At 42.3% G+C, this 19,726-nt stretch overlaps 1 protein-coding gene across 1 annotated transcript in view; it reads left to right on the plus strand.

The window, feature by feature from the left end:
* LOC103180487 (low-density lipoprotein receptor-related protein 1) overlaps positions 1 to 19,726 on the plus strand; it is a 552,054-nt gene that overhangs the window by 205,424 nt on the left and 326,904 nt on the right. Inside the window, exon 7 of the mRNA XM_042336207.1 lies at positions 1,954 to 2,116. Coding sequence (XP_042192141.1) covers positions 1,954 to 2,116 — 163 coding nt within the window. The remainder of the gene's footprint in view (positions 1 to 1,953; positions 2,117 to 19,726) is intronic.

The following is a 19,726-nucleotide window of genomic DNA, read 5'->3' on the forward strand; positions in this document are numbered from 1 at the left end:
GGTAAGAATACAAATGATTCGGGTCCAGGCGTTTTTTTCAATTTACCCGACGTCCAGGATTATCCGGCGTCCGACAAAAGCGGATTTCACTGTATAAGCAGAGATTTTTATCACAAGAGAGGCATGGGTGAAGAAAGTGCTTTGTTGTATTTGATCTCCTCATTCCAGAATACCTGCCCTGTTTTTTTTTTCCATTTACAGTATCAAGCTGCTTCTTAAATGTTAAAATAATCGTTGCGGATGTTTAATCCAAATGATTGATGAAGAAGCTTAGTTTAATTTTTCGCCCCGAATTTTTGATTTTTTTTTGAATTTTTGATATATTGATGGAAGACCGTGATATAGCATTCATTGAATAGATGTGATTTTGTTTTAAATAAAGTTTCAAATGTAATAAAAATCAGTGAACAGCAGAGCACAGACTTATTGAGACTATGAATAATACTTGGCTTCATTTTTTTCGTTTCACTCCATAACTTTCTAATAACTTTGAAACTATCCTCCACTGTTTGTGGTTTGTTTAGCTTAGGCCAGCTGCTAAGTTGTAGCTTCTGTATACTGAAACTCACTGTCTGGTACATATCTCGACAAGACTGCAAATTAATTTAGGAAGCAGTGGTTTATTACGCTATATAGTGTGGTATTGAAACCAAAGTAATATTTTCAGTTGAATACTTTTTTTTTTACTTGACATTCATTCATGTCTCATGATTTCCTAAAGGGTTATGAACTTCTCCATTCTCTTTTATGGACGTTCTATTGAAGCTAAATTGAGAGATCACTTATTAATAATCCTGTCTCATAAATAATAATGATAATAATTTGCTCACCTAATCCACAACCGTTTTTGGGATACCACTGTGCTCTGCTGTGTTTCACCCACAAAACAGAGAGCCAATTCACTTAACAAATATATTCTGTGAAGCGCTTTGAGACATCTTGAAGATGTGATAAGGGGCTATGTCAAATGTAAGGATTATTATTATTAATACGCGGGGGAAAATGTCCAGCAAGTAATGTATAATTTCACATTATTATACATAATCCAATAACAGGGCACAACTCAAAGCAAACCAACATCCAAGAGCAGTTTTGCAATAGAGGAACGGTTGCTCTCAGGAGTGTAATCTGAAGGGAAGTCTCGTGATAGTTGTTACAATTTGCTCTGATCAGGAATATGCTATCTTGACAGACTGTGAAGTAATCCCCTACCCTCCAAGACACATACCTGACTTCATTCTTCTCAATTTCCCATATTGCCTAATTCTTATTTCTTTATCACTTGAGTTTCTTCTGACAAAGATCTCCCTATTTCTAGTAATAATAATAAAATAATAGTATTCCTTTCATGTGATAGCACTTCACAGAATATACTGTAAAGTGAATTGGCTATATTTTCTGGGTGAAACGTGGCAGCCAATTACACGCAATGGTGTCCCACAAACAGTCGTGGATTGAGTGACCAAATTATTATTTTTTCTTTTTTGGGGGGAAAGCGATCTGCCAATTGATTAACAACCAGGTTCCTACTTGCTAGCTAAACAGAGACATGTGGAATGAGGAAAATTGCTTAAGTTCGCCCTGTCTGGGAATCAAACCCAGGTCCTCTTGCCTTCGAGGCGAATGCTCTAACCACTAAGCTACATTTGTTCTCCGTTAATCGTTCACATAATGTTAAAAAAAATGCTTCACTGCTTCAGTGCTCAACACTGAACATTGGGAAATCGTGCAATCCTTGTCCAAGAAAAAACAAATTATTTAAACTTTTTATTAGCACCATTTGCTGTTCGATTCGATGATGTGATTTGTTCGACTTTCATTAGCAAATGTGAAATAAATTGGAACAGCACGAAATAACTGTATATGTGTACTCTGCAGTTCACCGTCCCTCTAATTAATACTTTTTATTTTAGTTTTGTGATTTTGATTTAACATGGTTCCTTGTTTTGGCAGACGTGGAACAAATGGCTTTAGATTGGCTAACTGGAAACTTTTACTTCGTGGATGATGTCAGTGACCGAATATTTGTGTGCAACCGGAATGGAGATACTTGCGTCACTTTACTAGATCTGGACCTGCGGAATCCCAGAGGAATTGCCCTTGATCCAGACATGGGGTAAGTTTGTCTGTGATCTTCTGTTGTTTATTGCAGGTGGGTTCAGTCGATAACCAGATAAATTTTACAAACTTGAATACACTTTGAATGAAAATTGCTAACTTGGTTGTTGTACAAAAATAGATTTTGTTTCATTCGGTCCGATAATAATAATCCTTGCATTTGATATAGCGCTTTTCACATCTTCTGGAAGTCTCAAAAAGTCTCAGAATATACTGTGAAGTGAATTGACTGTATATTTGTGGATGAAACACTGCAGCCAATTGCGCACAGCAGTGTCCCACAAACGGTTGGATTGAGTGAACAAATTATTATTTTTTTTGAGAGATTATTATCAGGCGTGTGGAGTAAGGAAACTTGTCCAAGTAAAGTAGTTCAGCGCCTTGGGATGTCCTCCCGTCGTCAAAGACGCTATACAAATGTAATCTTGTTGTTACTGATAAATGAAGTAGTTACTGATTGCTGTTCACATTCCTTCAAATCAGATGTTAAAACTGAAGCTCCATCTGCGTGCTCTGATGATTCAGGTGAACATTAAAATCATGGTCTGTTCAGATGGATGTTAAGGATGCCATGGCATTCGTCTAAAAGAGAAGGGAGATTCTCCAAGTGTCCTGCACAACAATCCTCCATATTATCTTGTCATTCACCTCATGACTGTGGAGTCCTGTAGCTCAGTAGTTAGTAGTTAGAGCACTTGCCTCGCAAGCAAGAAACCTGGGTTCGATTCCTGGCAGAGCGAAAGCTTGGGCAAGTTTCCTTACTCCACACGCCTGATAATAATCCCTCAAGAAAAAAAGCCCAATAATAAAATTGGTCACTTCAATCCACGACTGTTTGTGGGACACTGCTGTGTGCAATTGGATGCCACGTTTTAGAGCCCCTCACGCAGGGTAGTGTCCCAGAGCGCACAAATATACAGTCAATTCACTTTACAGTATGTTCTGAGAAGCGCTTTGAGACATCTAGAAGACTTGAAAGGCACTATATCAAATGAAAGAATTATTATTATTATTATTATTATTATTATTATTATAGTATTTAAAGGAATTCAGGGAGTTCTTCTGATACAGGGTCCAGTGGCTTCTTATTTGTGTTTGTGATGGCCTAGTTACCTGTGTATATCATTACACTTGAAAGGAACGCATTGTCCAAATCTCTGAGGCTTTTACAAAGAAAGAACTATATCAAATGCAAGTGTTATCGCAACTGTTACTGCTGAAGAAGGAAGTGTCCTATGTGTTCAATAGGTTAACTGTAAATGACATGGCTAATGTTTGCTGCAAATATTTTTATGTGCACTGTTCATATTGGATGCGCTCTGGGACACTACCCTGCGTGAGGGGCTCTATATAAATGCAAGTTGTTGCTGCTGTTGTTGAACACAGCCAATTAACAGGGCAGACACGTCCATGCAACAAGTCATTGTTCCTGAATGACATATGAAGAATATGAAGAACAATTACAATTGTTCAAGTTAAATTTAAAGCATGTACTATATATGAACATTATGGTTACTGTGTGCAATTGGGGCATGTGTGTGAATTGTTACGAAATTTCTTAATTAAGAAATCCATGAATATGTGACACATTTCGGGAAGGTGGGTAAATCTTCATCCATTTTAAGAAGTTGCTTCCTTGAAGTCTCATCTGTGTGACGTGATGCAGATCCGGTTACCAGATTTTCAAATTCAGATACCCTAAAGTCGGTTCCGGTTAAGAAACACCCAAAATGGAACTCTTGTACTTTCTCTCTAAAAATGCAATAGGTTTTTACTCCTCAGTGTCTCAATGTTATTCCAGTTTGGAGCCCTTGGAGAACATGGTGAATGGTTTTATTGTTATGATGATAAGTTACTGTTGAATCACAGAAAATACCACAGAACATTCTGACCTAATCACAATATGTACCAGACTCTATACCAGCTATTGTTGGCACTGGAGAACATCCAGAATCAATCCTGTACTGATTCCAAACTTCAGTGGATGCAGATCAATGTTAACTCACACTTTATTATACTTTTATAAACTGGGATGTTCACAACCTACTGTTAATAAGTATTTTTCATCTAGGACCTTATTTACAGATTGATTGCTTTGCTTTCTACTCAAGAGACTGAGCATCATGAAAAGGAACTATCACGGTGCATCAAGGGTTACTTACTTTTGTATTAATAACGATGAGCCAACAGTGATCAAGGTCAACATCAAATCAGTTAATCTGAGGCGGGATCTGTTGGAACGTCCCCCGTTAGAAGATTGAATAGAATTGAATGTGTGAGTGTATATAATACATTATTAGAAAACAGTCTATTGAGTGCAGTTGGGATTAAATTGAATCTCAGAAGTCATTATGGAATTGTATTGACTGAAAAGCATTTACATTTAATGATACCCAGAAGAGATAAGTATACTCCAAACATACCTATTCACTATCAGACTGAAAACAGCCCGCAATGCCCATTATATTTTTGACTTGTTTTCAAAGCTCCCTTCGTAAACATAATTCCAGGAATGATAACATTTTGCTTGTTTATTGATAAGCTATTTTGTGCTTTATTCCCCTTTCCCAAAGGACCACATGAGAGAATCCATGAAAAACTAAGGTCAATGGGTATCAATGTAGGAGATCAAACGTGGATCAGTAACTGTCCGAAAGAAAGCAGAGAGTGATTGAAAGGGGAACAAGGTTGAAATGGGGAAGCTGTTAGGTGAGGTTTTGGTAATCCTTGTTGAGACCCTGCTGGTCCCATGAATGCATTAATTACCTGGATATAAAGTCAGTGCAAGATAGTTACATCTGCCAACATCAGGGTTGGAGGAACAGTAGAATTCGTGGAGGAGGCCAAGATTTTACAAAAAGTGCACAACAGGGTTTGCACCAGGGTTGATAATTGACAAAATAAAGTTCAATACAGATACTTACTGGATATTAGAAGTAAACTAGGAAGCATATGTATTGTATGTAGGGATAGCACTTCCCAAATTGGAAGTCGAAAGTGACTGAATTTGTTATCCAATACTGAATTCAAGCTTACTAACAGAAATGCACACATGAGAGAGAAGGGAATAGAGAAATAAGGGAGAGGGCAATTGGAAGAGCGGATCCTCATATGGAGTATAAACACCGACAAGGACTAATTGTGTCAAATGGCTTGTTTCCATGTTAGAAACAGTCCTTGTAATTCTATGTAATTTTCGTTGCACAGCATCTTCAGACAGCAGGGGGGAGCAATAAACAAAACAACGTAGCTCAATAATATTCATTAGGTTTACTTTAAACATGAAGTAAAGTGGTGTATAAATCTAAATAATCACTTGTAGCTATAGCTGAACACTGAAAGCAATACATTATTTGTTACTATGACTACAATGGGTCTCTCTTGGCTCTTAGTCCTATACTAGTCCAAGGAAATTCAAGCTTGCTGATAGTAATGAATTCATTTTGAGTGTACTGAGGTACAGTTCACTGTTTTTATTTCAGAAAAGAATGGACCTCAAACTAATAGGGCTGTAGATAATGCGTGAGGAATGATTCTAAAATAAATGCTCCTTGAACACAATTGATATAAATTGCTGATACCTTGGAGACCTGTCAAGACTTTATACACGGTTCGTCTAGAGTAGCTGGCAAGCTTCCATTGATGGGTTCTATAGCAGTTGGCAAGGCTGAGCAGACTTTTGTTCCTGGCCATCCTATTGAAATCTTTTGTATTGTCTGTCAGAGGCTACAATTCCCAACACATTTAGGTGTTTGTTCTGCATTGTGGGTTTTCTGAACACAAAATACATGTTCTTGATTGAATATTTTTGTACTTATGCCATAAATCAAGAAATATTCAATGAAGAAAAACCTGGAAATACACTACCAATCAAACATGGACTTGCCTAGACTAGTGCAGATGTTCGTGAACCGGGGTGGGGGGGGTGGCAAAGGGTGGGTGACGCTTCTTGCCAGACCTGCGGTCCATAGTTTGGCTGGCACTGTTTCAGATACTTGAGCAACTAGAACAGCAAATGAAAACTTTTAGCGTGGCTAGTATTCTTAAATACCCGGGATGGTTTCTTTGTTCTGTTCAGAAATCCTCACGTCCTGCAAAATTCATAACGCTCAGTAAATATAAACCATCAAAAGATTCAGATTAAAACCATAAAAATCACTTCAAATTGATCAGTCTAATTCCAAAATATATTTCCACTTTCAAAGGGCTGAAAATATAGAGGAAAGTCTAAAATAAATTTGACCTTCTTTTACTTGTATCACAGATTTCAGCTGTTTAACGTTGCAACACATCGTAAAGTAGTCTCCTAGAGGCTTAATATCCGGGAAACATTTGTCAAAACAGATTCAAATCAGTGTGTGACTAAGAGGCAAGATTTTATATTGGGGTCGGTTTGTCACGCGTTTTAAATTTAGGAATTTCTAAAGTATCCAAGTTCCCCAGATGTGCAAGAAGCTGATCTCAGCAGCAAGACTGACCTCACAGATCGATCACCGTGAAGCCGGTCATGCATTTGAGCTTTGAATCGTGGTTTTCAACTGAGGAAAGTCAAACATGCAAACATCAGCATTGTGAAAAATATTGGAGAGAGTGGACAGTCTCCTGAACATCTGGGTACTTCACATGCAACACTATTGGAATTTTTAACTGTAATGAATTTTTACTACATAATGTAATAGCAAGTTGAAGTTCTAACCCATAATCTTTGTACGTAAAACCCTTTTGACCTCATCACATTTTGGGGTAAATTAATACAGAGTGAACCCCCTCCGGTTAAGGGAGCAATACATCAATTTCACATGTCCTCTCTCTTGGGTGGCTTGGCACAGATATAATTTGTGTGCTAAAAATGTTTTCAGGCATCTTCCAAAAATTCTGTCTCTGATGAATGTAAGGCAAAATATTCCTTTGAGACTCAAGTAATATGCAAAAGGGTTTGTGAGCAGTTCTGGATTGAAGAAAGTGGAAAACTTTCTCCTCAGAGGGAGGGTGCGTGGGAAGGGGAAACTAATTCTTTTGGACATATCATCTAGTTCTGTTTAAAAGAAGTAGAGCCTAAAGGTGTTTTAGGTTGAAGTAGAGGAGCTTCCTAACAATAACATAGAAAATATACCTCAACCCTTGTACAAATCACAACTCCACATGTTAGAACTATTGCCAATCCCTCTCACAGGCCCAAACTGCCTTTTACTCCAAAACCATTTTGGAGCCCATAAACAACTCAAACGTTTAAAAGTGAATCAGAGGGTATAGGGACCAGGAGTGGGAGAGATGGGATTAGAGTAGATATCTTCATTAGAGGAGCTAGCACCAGCAGAGATATAATACAATTTGCCTCATTCTGAACCAATCTACGCATTTTATTGACTGGTTTTCAAGATCCTCATCCTCACCTACAAGGCCATTCACGGCCTTGCTCCCTCCTACCTCTCCAACCTACTATCCCCCTACCTACCTGCCCGTACCCTCCGTTCCTCTGGCTCCGGTCTGCTCCACGTCCCCCGCCCCAACCGCCCTACCATCGGTGGTCGGGCCTTCAGCCTCTCAGCCTCCAGGCTCTGGAACTCCATCCCCCAGTGCCTTCGCCGCCTCTTCCCTTTTCTCCTTCAAGGCCGGTCTCAAAACCTTTCTCTTTGACCGAGCCTTCAGCTCCCCTCTCGACTCTCTTCCCCCTCCTCGCTCCCTCCCTTCCCTCCCCTCACCCTGACCATTTCCCCCCTCCTCGCTCCCTCCCTTCCCTCCCCTCACCCTGACCATTTCCCCCCTGCTCGGGTCATGACCCAACTGTGCAGCGCCTTGGACGTCCTCCTGACGTGAAAGGCGCTTTATAAATGGAATCTTGTTGTTGTTGTTGTTGTGGTTAGACAGTCCCTGGTTCTCTCTTTTGGTGTAGGTGTTTTTTTGTTTTGGGTTTAATAATATGATGAATTCTCAGGCATCAAAACAAAATTGTTTAAAAATGTATTTGTTATACTTAACTGTGCTACTGAATGTATAATTCATCTGGTTCCAGTTTAGTTTCTATCTTGTACGTTGCATCATCTGTTCTGTACTTGAACACTTGAGTAAACAGGTCAGGAAGGTATCACATTGCTTCATTTAAAGCTGGCAGGTGTTTTCTAGACGTTTAGGTATGTTTTATAATCTGAGCTGCATAAAACAAAGCCACTTTACCCATGTACCTGTAGCCAGTTGTTTTCCATCCTTTGAAGATAGTGTGCATCTTAATACAGATCAACTGATTAAACTGAATTAATTTACACCAGCGAGAAAGATGGGAATGGAGCACAACACTTTCTTTATCATTAGCTGTTAAATGATTTCTGACATTTATTTTTTAGTGGAAGCTAGTTTCTTCTTTTGACCAGCTTGAATAAGCAGCCATCTGCCTTAAACACAAAGATTTACCTCCTCTGAAGCTGCTTCTAGCTTAAATTATTCTTGCAAATATTTGTGTTTAAGGGCAAAACTAACGCCAAGAAATATACATATTCCAAAAGATACATTTTTATTTTTACTTAACAATTTACAATTGTGTTTTTTTTAACATCTGCTGATATCTGATTCATGGGATTGGGTGAACTGTGTTATAACTCTGTGACCTGAACTTGAATCAAACCTGGACATATCAATGCAAATCCCTGCTACATATCCCCTGCCCCACGATCGGTGGTCGGGCCTTCAGCCTTTCTGACCCCACCCCTTGGAACTCCATCCCACAGTCCCTTCACCTCACCCCCTCCCTTGCCTCCTTCAAGGCCCATCTCAAGACCCTCCTCTTTGACCGCGACTTCGGTCACACTCCTCCCCTTCTCTGCTTTCCATCCTTCCTGATCCCAACGCCAGCTCGGGTACAAATCCTTGATTGTCTAGCGCCTTCGGACATCCTCCCAGTGTGAAAGGTGTTTTAGAAATGTAATTTGCTGTTGCTATTACACATCACTTTTATGATTGTCATTGAAGACAAATCATAAAAGTTATGGGTAATAGCTTATATTTAAGAGTTCCTACTCCTCTGTGCAAATTGGCAAATTACAAAATTACATAGTCACTACACTTTTCAGTAAATCTTGTAAAGCGTTTTGAGAAATTTTAGCAACATAAGGCAGTATATCCAGAGCAAGGAATATTTATTATATACTCATTAAATTCGTGCGCATTGTCTATGTATGTGGAGTGTAGCATGACACAGTACATGAAAAATCTATCTAATCCTGTTATAAATCTGTCAGTCATCACGTTCTGAATAAACCTTAACTTAAGGATGTCAACAAAATTGAAACCATCTTGTTCAGTCGTCATGGAAGCCTTTTCACCTTTGGCTCTATTTCCATCAACTTCCCTGGCTGCTTGCTTGGGCTTAATCAGCCAGTGGCCAATCTTGGTGTTCAGTTTGCTTCTTCGCTCGGCTTCAAACACTACATCTGGTTTGCTGTTAAGACAAATGTTTTCCACGTTGCCCATTAATCCTTATCTTGTCCCCCCTAGTGCCAATATCCTCATTCATGCCTTTGTGTTACCTCAAGGAGAGATTTATTCAGTTTCATTTGCTGGCTTTTCTAGCTCCAACCCCAACACATTCAAAACTCTACAGCTCATCTTCTCTCCTGCATCAGGCCCATTATTTCCATCATGGCCAGGCTCCAATGGATTCCGATACCCTCAAGATCCTGGTCTTGACCCTTCGTATGGAGTCCTGTAGCTCAGTGGTTAGAGTACTGGCCTCACAAGCGAGAGACCTGGGTTTGATTCCCGGCAGGGCAAAATCTTGGGCAAGTTTCCTTACTCCACACGCCTGATAATAATCCCTCAAGAAAAAAAATCAATAATAAATTAGTCACTTCAATCGATGACTGTCTGTGGGAAATTGACTGCCGCGTTTCACCCACAAAAATACAGTCAATTCACTTTACAGTATATACTGTGAAGTGCTTTGTGACGTCTAGAAGACATGAAAAGCGCTATGAAATCTGCTTTATTTCTATAAGCTATCAGTGCCCATTTTATGACCCCTATAGATGTTTTTTTTCTAAAAAAAAACTTTGAAATAGTTTAATGTAGATGCCATCTTAAAAGAAAATTTTAATTATATGTATAAAAAAATCTAATAAATGATGGCCAACAAGGGTTCCAGAGAGATGGATCTTGTCTGCAATACGTTATAAGGCACAAAAGAGGGGATTAAACTGTTACATTTACAAACCAGATTTGTGATTTCCAGTTTTGCGCCCAAATTTTTTGCCAAGGATTTGTGAATTCTGAACCAGCAAAATCTGGAAAAATAAAAGGACCAGTGTGCTTATGGCTACAGTTGGGTAGTCATCATGAGGGCACAAAACTTTGATCTTTTCACATTCAATAATTTTCGAATGAATATTAAAAATATAGAAATGGTGCTGTTCCTAATTAAGTGTTATGTTGTTTCAATATATTTGGTATAATGGAATGGAAATGGGTTTTAATAATAGTTTGTCAACTGCATCCAAAGTCAGTGTCAGTAAAGTCTTTATTATTACATTGAGTTCAGTCATTTGAATCTTCTAAGGGAAGCATATTACACAACATAATACATAGCAATAGATATTAAACAGAGGCACCACTTTTTGCATTATTTTCAGGATTGCGAAAGCATGGGTCTCTTTTATCCTGGTGAGTACATTAATGGTGCAAAGTATTGAATGTGTGTTTTTTTTTAGCATTTTATAGTAAATCCAAGAAATCATCCCTTCTCTATGGCAATAGCATTTTGGAGGCATTTTTAGAGCAGGCATGTTCTTTTCATGGCAAACCTGCTTGGAGAGGGAACAACATAGAATACTGTTTTTTGAATCGAGTTTTCCTCGCTTTCTGTATTTCCAAACCTAATCCATCATATTCTTATTGCAATGTATCAATGAGAAGTATCAACTGCTATAAAACAAAGCCAGGGGCCACTGCCTTAAGTCTTGCCTGAAAATGTGCATCAATACTCTGTTAAGTCAAGTGTGCCATTGTCTAATGAGTAAGTCTCCTGCAGAGTATAATGTACTGTGTTTTAAAAAGAACAATTTGCCTGGTGACCCACACACTGTGATGATAAACTAATTTGGTTTCTACAGCTCCTGCAATCCTTTCAACTGTAGGGGAAGGGCTGTATTGAACTTGAAAGCCAAATATTTGCTCTCCTGATAGTTCAGAGTATAACAACAACAACAGCACCAATTTGGATTTACAGTTTTGGATCCCGTGGCCGAGCCAGGGGAAGGGGTGGGAAGGTGACCAAAGGCGCGGTCGAAAAGAAAGGTCTTCAGCAGAAAACTGAAAATGGGAAGGGAGGGAGTGAGGCGAAGGGAGTGAGGAAGGCAGTTCCAGAGCCTCGGGCATAGTGGCTGAAGGCACGTCCGCCGAGGGTGGAGCGGAGGACTCGGGGTACAAGGAGGAGGTCAGACCTGGAGGAACGAAGGTTACGGATACTGTGCTGAGGAGAGAGGAGGTCAGAGAGCTAGGGGGAGTGCAGAGGAGTGCAGGGACTTGAATACAAGGGTGAGGATCTTGAAATCGATCCAGTGGACTGGGGTGATCGGGGAGCGGAGTTTCGTGCAGGTGAAAATGTGGGCGGCAGAGTTCTGAATGAGTTGGATTTTATGGATGGTAGTGGATGGGAGACTGATGAGGAAGGTGTTTCAATAGTCCAGCCGGGAGGTGACAAAGGCATGGACCAGAGTTTCACTGGCTTTTGGGGAGAGCTATTGGCGGAGAGGGGCGATGCGTCGGAGGTGGAAGAAGGCGGTGCTGGTGAGGGACGGTATGTGGGGGAGGAGGGATAATTGGGGGTCGAACCTGACACCTAGGTTGTGTCCAGGTTCGGAGAGTTTTAGGGAGAGGTCGGGTAGGTGGAGGAGGTGAAAACCGTGAGATTTTAGACATTGACGAGACCCGAAGAGTATGGCTTTCGTCTTGTCAACGTTCAGCTGAAGGAAGTTTGCGCTCATCCAATCCCTGAGATCTGACAGGCAGCTGACAGAACATCAGGGGACTGGGGGTCGCAAAGAGAGGTGGAAAAGTAGAGTTGGGTGTCATCTGCATACATGTGGAAACATACCCCATGTCTGCGGATGACATCCCCAAGAGGGAGCATGTAGATCAGAAAGAGGAGGGGGCCAAGGATGGATCCTTGGGGTACCGCGCAGGTAATCGGGTGAGAGCGGGAGGAGAAGCCATTTATGCAGATGTACTGCTGGCGGTTTGTGAGGCAGGACTCGAACCAGGCGAGTGTGGTCCCACTGAGGTGGATGACGGAGGAAAGGAGGTGGAGGAGGATGGTGTGATCGACTGTGTCAAACATGGCGGAGAGGTCCAGGAGGACAAGGAGGCAGAGGGAGCCCTGGTCACAGAGAGAGGATGTCGTTTGTGACTTTCACAAGCACAGTCTTTGTACTGTGGGTGGGAACCGGACTGGAGGGGTTCAAAGAGGAGTAGGAGGAGAGGTGTGCGCGGAGTTGATTGTCAACAACGCATTCTAGAACTTTTGCGAGGAAGGGCAGGTTAGAAATAGGGCGGTAGTGGCTGGGGTTTCAGGGATCTGGGGAGGGTTTTTTCAGGAGGGGGGTGATGACAGCAGTTTTGAGGGGGGCAGGGACTGATCCCGAAGAGTGGGACTGGTTGATAATGTCAGCTAGTAGTGGGCAGAGGAGGGGGAGCTGTGCGACCAGTAAGTTGGTGGGGAGGGTATTGAGGCAGCAGGTGGTGGATTTCATGGAGGTGATGGTGGGTGAGAGGGAGGAGGGAGAGATGGGGAGGAAAGAGTGTAGAAAGGGGGTGGTGGTAGGAGCAGATGATGGGGAGTGTGAGGGGGACAGAGAGGGCATGGTGGTGGGTGAAAAGGGGCAGGTGGATGAGGCTGCCTGGTGGATGTTCAGTATTTTAGTTGAAAAGAAGTCCATGACCTCCTCGCACTTGGCATTGATATGAAGATTGAGGAGGCCTGAGGGGGGGCACGGAGGAGGTAGTGGGTGGTGGAAAAAAGGATTTGGGGATTGTTTTTAGCCTCCAAGATGATGCTGGAGTAGAAGGCCGTTTTTGCGAGTATCACAGAATGGCGGTAGCTGTGAAGATGCTCGAGCCACAGTTGGCGGTGAACTGTCAGGCCAGTTTTACGCCATCTGCGCTCGAGCAGACAGGTTTGGGTTTCTTGGCGGTGGAGATGGTTGTTGTACCAGGGGGATCAGGTGGGTTTGGAGATGTTCCTGGATTTTGGGGGACGAGGGACTTGAAAGTGGAGGAGAGGCGATCATGGAGCAGCTGGACAGCTGCTTCAGGATCTCCACGGGTGGAAAACCAGACAGATAGGATGTTTGAAGATGAGAGGACCTTTGTGAGGGTCTCAGGAGGTAGCCTTTTCCAAGGGCGGTAGAGGATGGTTGAGGGCTTGGTGGAGGAGAGAAGGATGTGAGAGTAGAAGGAGATGAGGAAGTGGTCCGAGATGGCCTTGTCCACAATGCTGGTCGGAAATGTCAAGGCCGTGGGTGATAACAAGGTCAAGGGCATGACCACGGTTGTGGGTAGGTGAGTTTATATTGGTGGGTAAGGTTAAGGGACGAGAGAGGGGCAGTGAAATCGGCAGAAGTGGTGCAGGGGGAGTTTAGGTGGAGGTTGAAATCGCCCATTATGAGTAGGCGCTCGGAGCAGAGGGATAGGGAAGAGAGGGGTCATTGGGGGAGAGCCAGGTTTCGGTGAGCCCAAGAATATCAAAATGCTCGTCCAGGATAAGGTCGTGGATGGTGAGGGCTTTATTTGAGAGGGAACGGACATGCTTAGCCTCCCAGGGTCATGGCCGAGTGGCAGTGGCTGCCAAGTCATTGGTGGTGTTGTTGTTGTTGCTGGTTTTTTTTATAATTTTTTTTATTAACTGTGAAGTCACGCTGACATCACTTTGTGAAACATGCCCCCCCCGCCCCCTCATTTACCTCAGCTCCCGACTGAGTGGCTCCTCACCTGGCTGTGCTTTATATACACGGCTAGGCCTCGGCTCCGCCCCGCGCTCTCCTACCTTAGAAGATATACTACAACCTTACACCTACTTCCCCCTCTGCACCTAATTCCCACTCTCACCCAATTCCTTCTCACTCTGGCCTCGCCTCACTCTGGACGTAGCTCACTCTGGGCCCTCTGCTCTATAAATATACTGCATTGAACCATACAATTAGAGGGTTGCAAATTTGATCCCTCTGTTCAATCAGCTGTTGTTATAATGAGATGTTCAAAATAATGATAGATACTTGGAATGTAAGAAAGTTAAGTGGTGTGGAGAAAACTAAGGGTAATGGAATCATTGTCATTGACTGAGTGGTTGATCAGTTGAATGATTAAAATGGATGATTCCAGTGCAGGAGCTAACACCAGCAGACACAATGGAATGAATGGCCTCCTTCTGCGAGGTAAACTTTCCTAGGAAAGGAATGAACAACCAATATTTCACACCTGATCACTACCCGTGATCCCTGTGGAAAATGGATGTGTGTGGAGTCCACGTAAGAATGGAATTGAGCTGTGATGTTTTACATTAGAATACATTAGAATGTACAGCACAGAAACAGGCCATTCAGTCCAACTGGTCTATGCTGGTGTTTATGGTCCACATGAGCCTCCTCCTGTCCTTCCTCAACTAAGCCTTCAAGCATAACCTTCTATTCCTTTCTCCCTCATGTACCTATCTCGCTTTCCCTTAAATACATCTATGCTATTTTCCTCAACAACAACATGATTGCATTTATAGAGCGCCTTTCACGTCGGGAGGACGTCCCAAGGCGCTGGACAGTTTGGTCGGGACCCGAGCGGGGGGAAATGGTCAGGGTGAGTGGAGGGAAGGGAGGGAGCGAGGAGGGGGTAGAGAGTTGAGAGGGGAGCTGAAGGCACGGTTGAAGAGAACAACTCCTTGTGGTAGCATGTTTCACATTCGCACTACTCTCTGTGTGAAAAAAATTCTTCCAACTTCCCTATTTGATCTATTTGTGACTATTTTATATTGATGGCCCTGGTTTTTGTTTCCTCTACGAGTGGAAACATCTTCCCTATGTCTACCCTATCAAAACCTTTCATCATTTTAAATACCTCTATCAGGTCACCCCTTACCCTCTTTTCAAGAGAAAAGAGTCCAAGCATGTTTAGCCTTTTCTGGTTTTCCATGACCTATGGCCTGCCAATACCATCTGGCCTCATAAATGGAGTATTGCCTCGTGAGTAAGATTGTGAAGCTGAACATTATTCCAGAACATGTTTCTGCTTTCAGAAGAGACAATGAGAAGTGGTGGAGGATAAATGAGTATCTTTTTAAGTTACTTTTTGCACCAGCAAAATCTCTTTTCCTGGTTTTAATTGGTCAGTGCAAGAATATTTTGAAAGACATAATTTTTGTCTTTCTGTACAACCATAAAAATAACATATTTGCATTGTCTCACATATATAGAGTACGCATCTTTGTAATTTGTTGTCAAATTGTGCAGCAGAAAACTTCACAGAAACGTCTTTGAGATCATACCATTTGATATTCAGCCAAAATTAAATACATATTCTGGAGCTACTTCCATTGATCTTCTTAACATCAGAATCAGGCACCAGTTCACTGGAAGCTGGTCCAAGGAAATCAAGAGCACTTTTAACAGTCGACTACTGTTTTGTATTAAATGATTGATGTTCATACTGTTGCAAAATTTATGCATGTACAGCAGTTGGAACTACAACATTTGTAATACATAAAATATGCTTACACGGAAATGTTTGCCTTTCGCGAAATAAAGCGGCTGCCAGATAAATGGGAAAGTGGGTCAGCTTTCACAATTGTTGCTGACATCTTGAGAGTTTTTCACATTTGTGTTAATCAATTTAGTCTTCCTTCCACAATATGGTTTTCAAAACAGCCTGTCTATCATTGACCATCACTTTACAATATAGACTTGTATGCTGAACTCAGGCAATAGAGCAGAATACATCATTTTGCATTGTTATTGCTCAGTGTATCAAATCGGAGAACATTAAAAACAAATGGCTGATCTTGGTGTTCAACTCCAAAATTGCTTGATAGTTTTTTGGTGTTGATTAGGTAAACTGATTCTTTAAAAAAGATTTTAAAAACTGTTCTCTTAAAATCTCCCAGGCTACCCAACAAAACATTCGGAGGTTTTCAGCTTGGCACAATGGGATGTGGAGTTAGCCAATGTGGTTTGCAACAGCTAATTTTATATTATGTGGATGTGAATTGTAATGTTCCCAAGATCATCAGGTGGTGTCAGGAACAGGGCTCCAGTGGGATTTTCATTACATCAGTCTCAGCCTCTATTTTACTACACAGAAGTGATTTGCTGACAAAAACACCACAAGGTAATATGCAGTTTAAACATAACATTATTTATCCTGAGTTGTGTGTAAAATTGTCGAAGCAAATTCTTCAGTTCTCTTAATGTTTAGATCTAGCAGCAGAAATGTCTAGGATGGGAATTTCAACATGTATTTCATTTAAATATTAATTCAATGTCTTTTGCAGAAGAATTTTAAAAGCTAAGCCAAGTATAAAACGTTCCACTGACTTAAGTTGATTGACATTTACTACAACTCTCAGTTAAGCAACAACAAAGGCAACTTGTTTAATATAGGGTACAATGCACTCTAAGGACAGCTAACAGTAACTGTGTTACAAGGTTGGGGGAGGAAGGAATTAGAATCCTCCTCAACTGACGACCTTCTAGGATAGTGCATTCTCACAAAAACCCCTGAGCTGTCTACACATCTTTTTCAAAACACATGATTTGAAGGGAAGACCAAGCCAATTGCCTGAATTGAGCTAGTTTTGTACTTTGGGAAATTATTTTGGCATGGATTAGAGTAAGCAATTCTGGTTCAGCACTCCATTTCTGCTTGATTCAAGACTGGCACTGCACCTAAAGGACAAAGACTAATAGAATCATTACTTTTCAGTTGCCTGGTTGAGTTACCCTTATATATTTGACACCAGCAGTCTTGCTTAGTTGAACACAATCAGAATCTTGCTACCTTAGTAAGTGTTCTCATAACTTATCTACATTATAATTAGGGTAAGCTGGTTATTTGAGACAGCCAGTTCAGCTGAAAATATGAGCAAACAGAAATGCTATGGCTATTGAATTGATGTCTCAATTACTACAAGGAGCAAATGCTTTCCAACACTTGAGGAAATTTATTCTTCTATTACCTCTGGTTCACCTTTCCTATTTGTGCATTTATTGATACTGAAGCTCACAGATAGTTAGATATTAAATAGCTTTTGAGAACCATGCTCGAAAATGAAGAGCAAAACTTACTCCATTAAAGATTTTCATTTCAGTTCTAAATCTGTTACAACAACAACAACAACAAGATTCCATTTATAAAGCGCCTTTCACGTCAGGAGGACGTCCCAAGGCGCTGCACAGTTGGGTCATGACCCGAGCAGGGGCGAAATGGTCAGGGTGAGGGGAGGGAGCGAGGAGGGGGGAAATGGTCAGGGTGAGGGGAGGGAAGGGAGGAGGAGGGGGAAGAGAGTCGAGAGGGGAGCTGAAGGCTCGGTCAAAGAGAAAGGTTTTGAGACCGGCCTTGAAGGAGGAGAGGGAGGAAGCAAGGCGAAGGCACTGGGGGATGGAGTTCCAGAGCCTAGGGGCTGAGAGGCTGAAGGCCCGACCACCGATGGTAGGGCGGTTGGGGCGGGGGATGTGGAGCAGACCGGAGCCAGAGGAACGGAGGGTACGGGCAGGTAGGTAGGGGGATAATAGGTCAGAGAGGTAGGAGGGAGCGAGGCCGTGGATGGTCTTATAGGTGAGGATGAGGATCTTGAAATCAATCCTCTGGGGGATGGGGAGCCAGTGGAGGCGAGCGAGGGTGGGAGTGATGTGGTCCCGAAGCCTGGTGCGGGACAGTACACGAGCTGCAGAGTTCTGAATGACCTGCAGCTTGTGGAGGGAGGTGGCGGGAAGGCCGGCGAGGAGAGAGTTCCCATAGTCCAGCCTTGAGGTGACAAAGGCGTGAACCAGAGTTTCAGCAGCGTGAGGGGTGAGGTAGTTCCGTAGTCTGGCGACATTCCGGAGGTGATGGAAGGCGGTGCCAGTTGTGGCGCGGATATGGGGGAGAAAGGACATCTCAGGGTCGAACAGAACCCCGAGGTTCCTGACTGGCTTTGAGAGGTGGAGAGTGCAGCCTTGGATGCTGATGCTGTCAGCGCCTGAGGTGCGGAGGCACTGACGCGAGCCAATCAGGAGGGCCTCAGTTGTGCGTACGTTGAGCTGAAGAAAGTTATCTCTCGTCCAGGACTCGATGTCGGACAGGCAGCTGTTAGGACATCGGTGGTCGTGGAGTTGAGGGTAGAGGAGGAAAGGTAGAGTTGGGTGTCATCCACATACATGTGGAAGTTAACCCCATGTCTGCGGATGATGTCACCAAGGGGGAGCATATAGAGGGTGAAGAGTAGGGGACCGAGGACAGAGCCCTGAGGGACACCGCACGAGACAGTGCGGGGGCCGGAGGAAAAATCATTTGAGGAGACAAAGTGAAGACGGTGGGAGAGGTACGACCTAAACCACTCAAGGACAGGGCCTTGAAGGTTTAGGTGGGAGGACAAGCGGTGGAGGAGGATAGCGTGGTCGACCGTATCGAATGCTGCCGATAGGTCGAGGAGGACGAGGAGGCAGAGGGAGCCCTGGTCACAGATGGTCAGGATGTCATTGGTGACCTTGACCATGGCAGATTCTGTGCTATGGGCAGCATAAAACATCAAGGGACAGACCCTGGACCACACTGAGGCTCTGCTCATCTGCATTCAGATGGACTTAAGTGCTCCAAGATGCTACCTGGGAATACGTTACCTGATTACCTCTCAAGATATGCTTTGCCATCTATGGCATATTTATTCATTGAGATTGACCTGATTGGATTTGCTTTGACTGATGGATCATTTGGATTGTAGTCAGGTCTAGCAACAGCATATTGAAGCCAGAAGAAGACCAAAAGAAGACGTCTGATGGTAAGGCTTCTGTTTGAAATGTTTTGCTATATTTAATTTATTTGGATTTATTTCATAGATTTAACACAAATGTTTATTTTGTTGCTCATGCAGTCAACCACATCAGTACATTGCAGAGACCCTGTGTATTTAGAGTTGAAAGGTTAGACCAACTCCCCAAATTGATTGAGAAGATTGAGAATTCAGGCACAGAAAGGAGAATGGAACTCATACACAATTACTGACTTGGATGATGACACCTGCTACCCAGGAAATCAAGGAGATCATCAAGCACACTCGGTAAGTTATTTATATTCTGCAAAATGAACTCTATCTTAGTTGATCTAGTCTTGGCGATCTGAACCAATTAGGTATCTTCTGAGAACTGTACATTAGTGTGACCATAAGTTATGCAGTGCTTGCAATTCCAATGTACTTCAAGCTATCGAATCAGCATTTCACTAAGATGCAATCTAGCGCTTGTCTTGAACCCTTATGGCATTGTCAATTGACTTAAATGAGATCCTTTGTACTACTTATTTGGCAGATAATACCAATGGGTTTTGTACATTAAACCTAGTTTAAGATTTGGATGTCAACTTAGATGATTCCAAGTGCACTATTCTT

Source organism: Callorhinchus milii, unplaced genomic scaffold, assembly GCF_018977255.1.
Source record: "Callorhinchus milii isolate IMCB2004 unplaced genomic scaffold, IMCB_Cmil_1.0 Scaffold6, whole genome shotgun sequence".
Taxonomy (NCBI): Eukaryota; Metazoa; Chordata; class Chondrichthyes; order Chimaeriformes; family Callorhinchidae; genus Callorhinchus; species Callorhinchus milii.